Source organism: Penaeus chinensis, chromosome 5, assembly GCF_019202785.1.
Source record: "Penaeus chinensis breed Huanghai No. 1 chromosome 5, ASM1920278v2, whole genome shotgun sequence".
Taxonomy (NCBI): Eukaryota; Metazoa; Arthropoda; class Malacostraca; order Decapoda; family Penaeidae; genus Penaeus; species Penaeus chinensis.
In genome coordinates, this window is record NC_061823.1 from 11,837,320 (window position 1) to 11,839,819 (window position 2,500).

Here is a 2,500-nt window from a genome sequence, read left to right on the forward strand (position 1 = left end):
GAAGGAAGGAGGCTGGAAGAGAGATGAAAAAGAATATGGGAGAAAGGAAGAAGATTAGAGATAGAGAGAGAGAGAGAGAGAGAGAGAAGAAAGAAGAAAAAAGAAGAAAAGAGGTTGATGGAAGAGAGAGAGAGAGAGAGAGAGAGAGAGAGAGAGAGAGAGAGAGAGAGAGAGAGAGAGAGAGAGAGAGAGAGAGAGAGAGAGAGAGAGAGAGAGAGAGAATGATTAAAGATCAAACGTAAACAAAGCAATCGGGGAATCCCCAATTTCGCGATGACGACATAGCTCTCAACGCAGTTTCTTAGGCCGTGCAACAAGTGTCCGTCTCTCGGCAATTAATTCATTAAATCCACGTAAGTTTTGCGTCAAATTTTATTAGAGTGTCGTTATGACTGTTTGTTCTAGTTCCCAAATGCATAATACCACTGTAGCGAATGACGATGGAAAGTTATTGTGAAAAGTGAAAGAAAGATTTTATTTATCATTATTGTAAAAAATGATAAGTAGTGGAGGTGTCGTACTGATTTTACGAGTGAAGTGTAAACGTATTATTATTATTATTATTTACATATATGATTTGATTTAAATGTAATATTCTGTTGTGGGGCTGAAGAGATGTTTCCATTTTTCCCCTAACTGATTCAAGTGACCTGCTTAAGTCAAATCACACCAAATTTTACCATAACTAATCTACCCAAACTTATCACTTATCAAATTTACCTCAGAAAATGCAAAGTAACGCAGCTTAATGTAACATAAAGTAACATAATGAAACCTAACTTAACTAAACCTAAATTAACATAGCCTAGCTAGCTTATCCTAAACTAACCCAACCCAACCCAACCCGACCCAACCCGACTCAACCTGGCCTGTATATGTCCCAAACCGAGGGGGTTTCACTCCCCTGGACCCTCTAAGGCCGTATCTTGGTTACCATCTGATACAGAGCGTGCAATATTGATGAAAAGAATTGACAGTTGACAGGTGCATATGTGTATGTCTGTATGTAATATATATAAATATATATGTATATATGTATGTATGTATATATATATGTATATATGTATATATATATATTTATATATATATGTATATATATGTATATATATGTATATATATGTATATATATGTATATATATATATATTTGTGTGTGTATGCATATATGTATATATGTGCATATATATATATATCATTGTTCTATCATCTTCTATATCTCATATATATTGTCTGCATATGATTTCTAATTAAGTATATGATAATGACTTGTCTTTTGGTATTTTATATTATGTATAAATATTTATTTAGTGTTGTCATTTCTATATTAGATGTGTATTTTTTATGTCATATATATTATTCAGTATATGATCTTTTATATATTCCAAAGTATATATTGTTATCAGATTACATATACATTTTTTATAACAGTGTTGATTTAAAATGAATTAAACTCATTTCAGGAACATCAAGTAGCAGATCATGGCTGTGGTCCGAGATGCTGCGTCACTTTCTCCAATGGCTGGATGTGTGTTTCAGCCTGCGGAAGCTTTATTAAAGGCAACACTGAAATTAAAGTATGTATTTTTAGGAATAATTTATGTATATATTAGTATTACATTTTGAAAATTAATTTCAAAGTAATTTGAATACTTTAAATGCAAATATAGAGGTTTTAGAAAAGCCAGATTTTAAAAATCCTTATCACTATTCAGTGATGTTGATAAAAATTGTGTTAGATTTTGTTGTGCAAAAAGGGATAGTTTTGTTATATCTTGAGAGAAAGATATGGAAAATGTGTAATGTGAAATAATTTGTCATTAGAAGCTTACCTCTGATATGTCCTCATAATGTTATATTACAAATAGCAGATTTTGTTTATTTGTTTTCCTTGTAAAGAAGATAGCATTGTGTTTTTTTTATATGCATGCCATTCAAATTTAATTGTCTTGTTATCCATGCTTGTGTATGCAAAATCACCTGGATGGTAGTTCATATGTAGTATATATATAATAATGCTTTATAAATCTGAAAGCTCTATTTGAATTTTCTTTTCTTTAACAAGTCTGTAAGAAATGGTACAGTGTCTTGCAGTTAGCATGAAACCAAGAATATTATTTTGTATTATTTTGTAATCATGGATATATAGTACAGTCTCTCTGCTTAAATTGTAGATATTTAAGTATATTACTGATGTCATAAGAGGAGTCACTGTGCTGCAGAACAGTCATCCATTTTAGGACAAGGTGATATAAGGGTTCTAAATATTTTCAGTGTGGAAGGAAAGAACATTTTAAGTGAGTTAGATGAATACGAGGCTATTAGTCTTGTATTCCTTGTGTTGGATCAGGATCAGCTTGGACGACGAGCTTTTATCTTTTGTCAGAAAATAAGCCATGGCAGATACAAGGTAGGGTAATCTCTAGTTTGTGCATGGTAATGATTTGTGTTTTGTTATATGCCTTGTTTTTGTTGTCATGTCCAACCATCCGTTTAGTTCTGAAA

General features: G+C 31.7%; 1 protein-coding gene across 1 annotated transcript in view; it reads left to right on the top strand.

Annotated features, from left to right (window-relative positions):
* The first annotated feature begins 236 nt into the window (after positions 1 to 236).
* LOC125025456 (caspase-8-like) overlaps positions 237 to 2,500 on the top strand; it is a 9,963-nt gene continuing 7,699 nt past the window's right edge. The window contains exons 1-3 of the mRNA XM_047613468.1: positions 237 to 353; positions 1,459 to 1,572; positions 2,270 to 2,405. Coding sequence (XP_047469424.1) covers positions 1,478 to 1,572; positions 2,270 to 2,405 — 231 coding nt within the window. The 5' untranslated portion in view covers positions 237 to 353; positions 1,459 to 1,477. The remainder of the gene's footprint in view (positions 354 to 1,458; positions 1,573 to 2,269; positions 2,406 to 2,500) is intronic.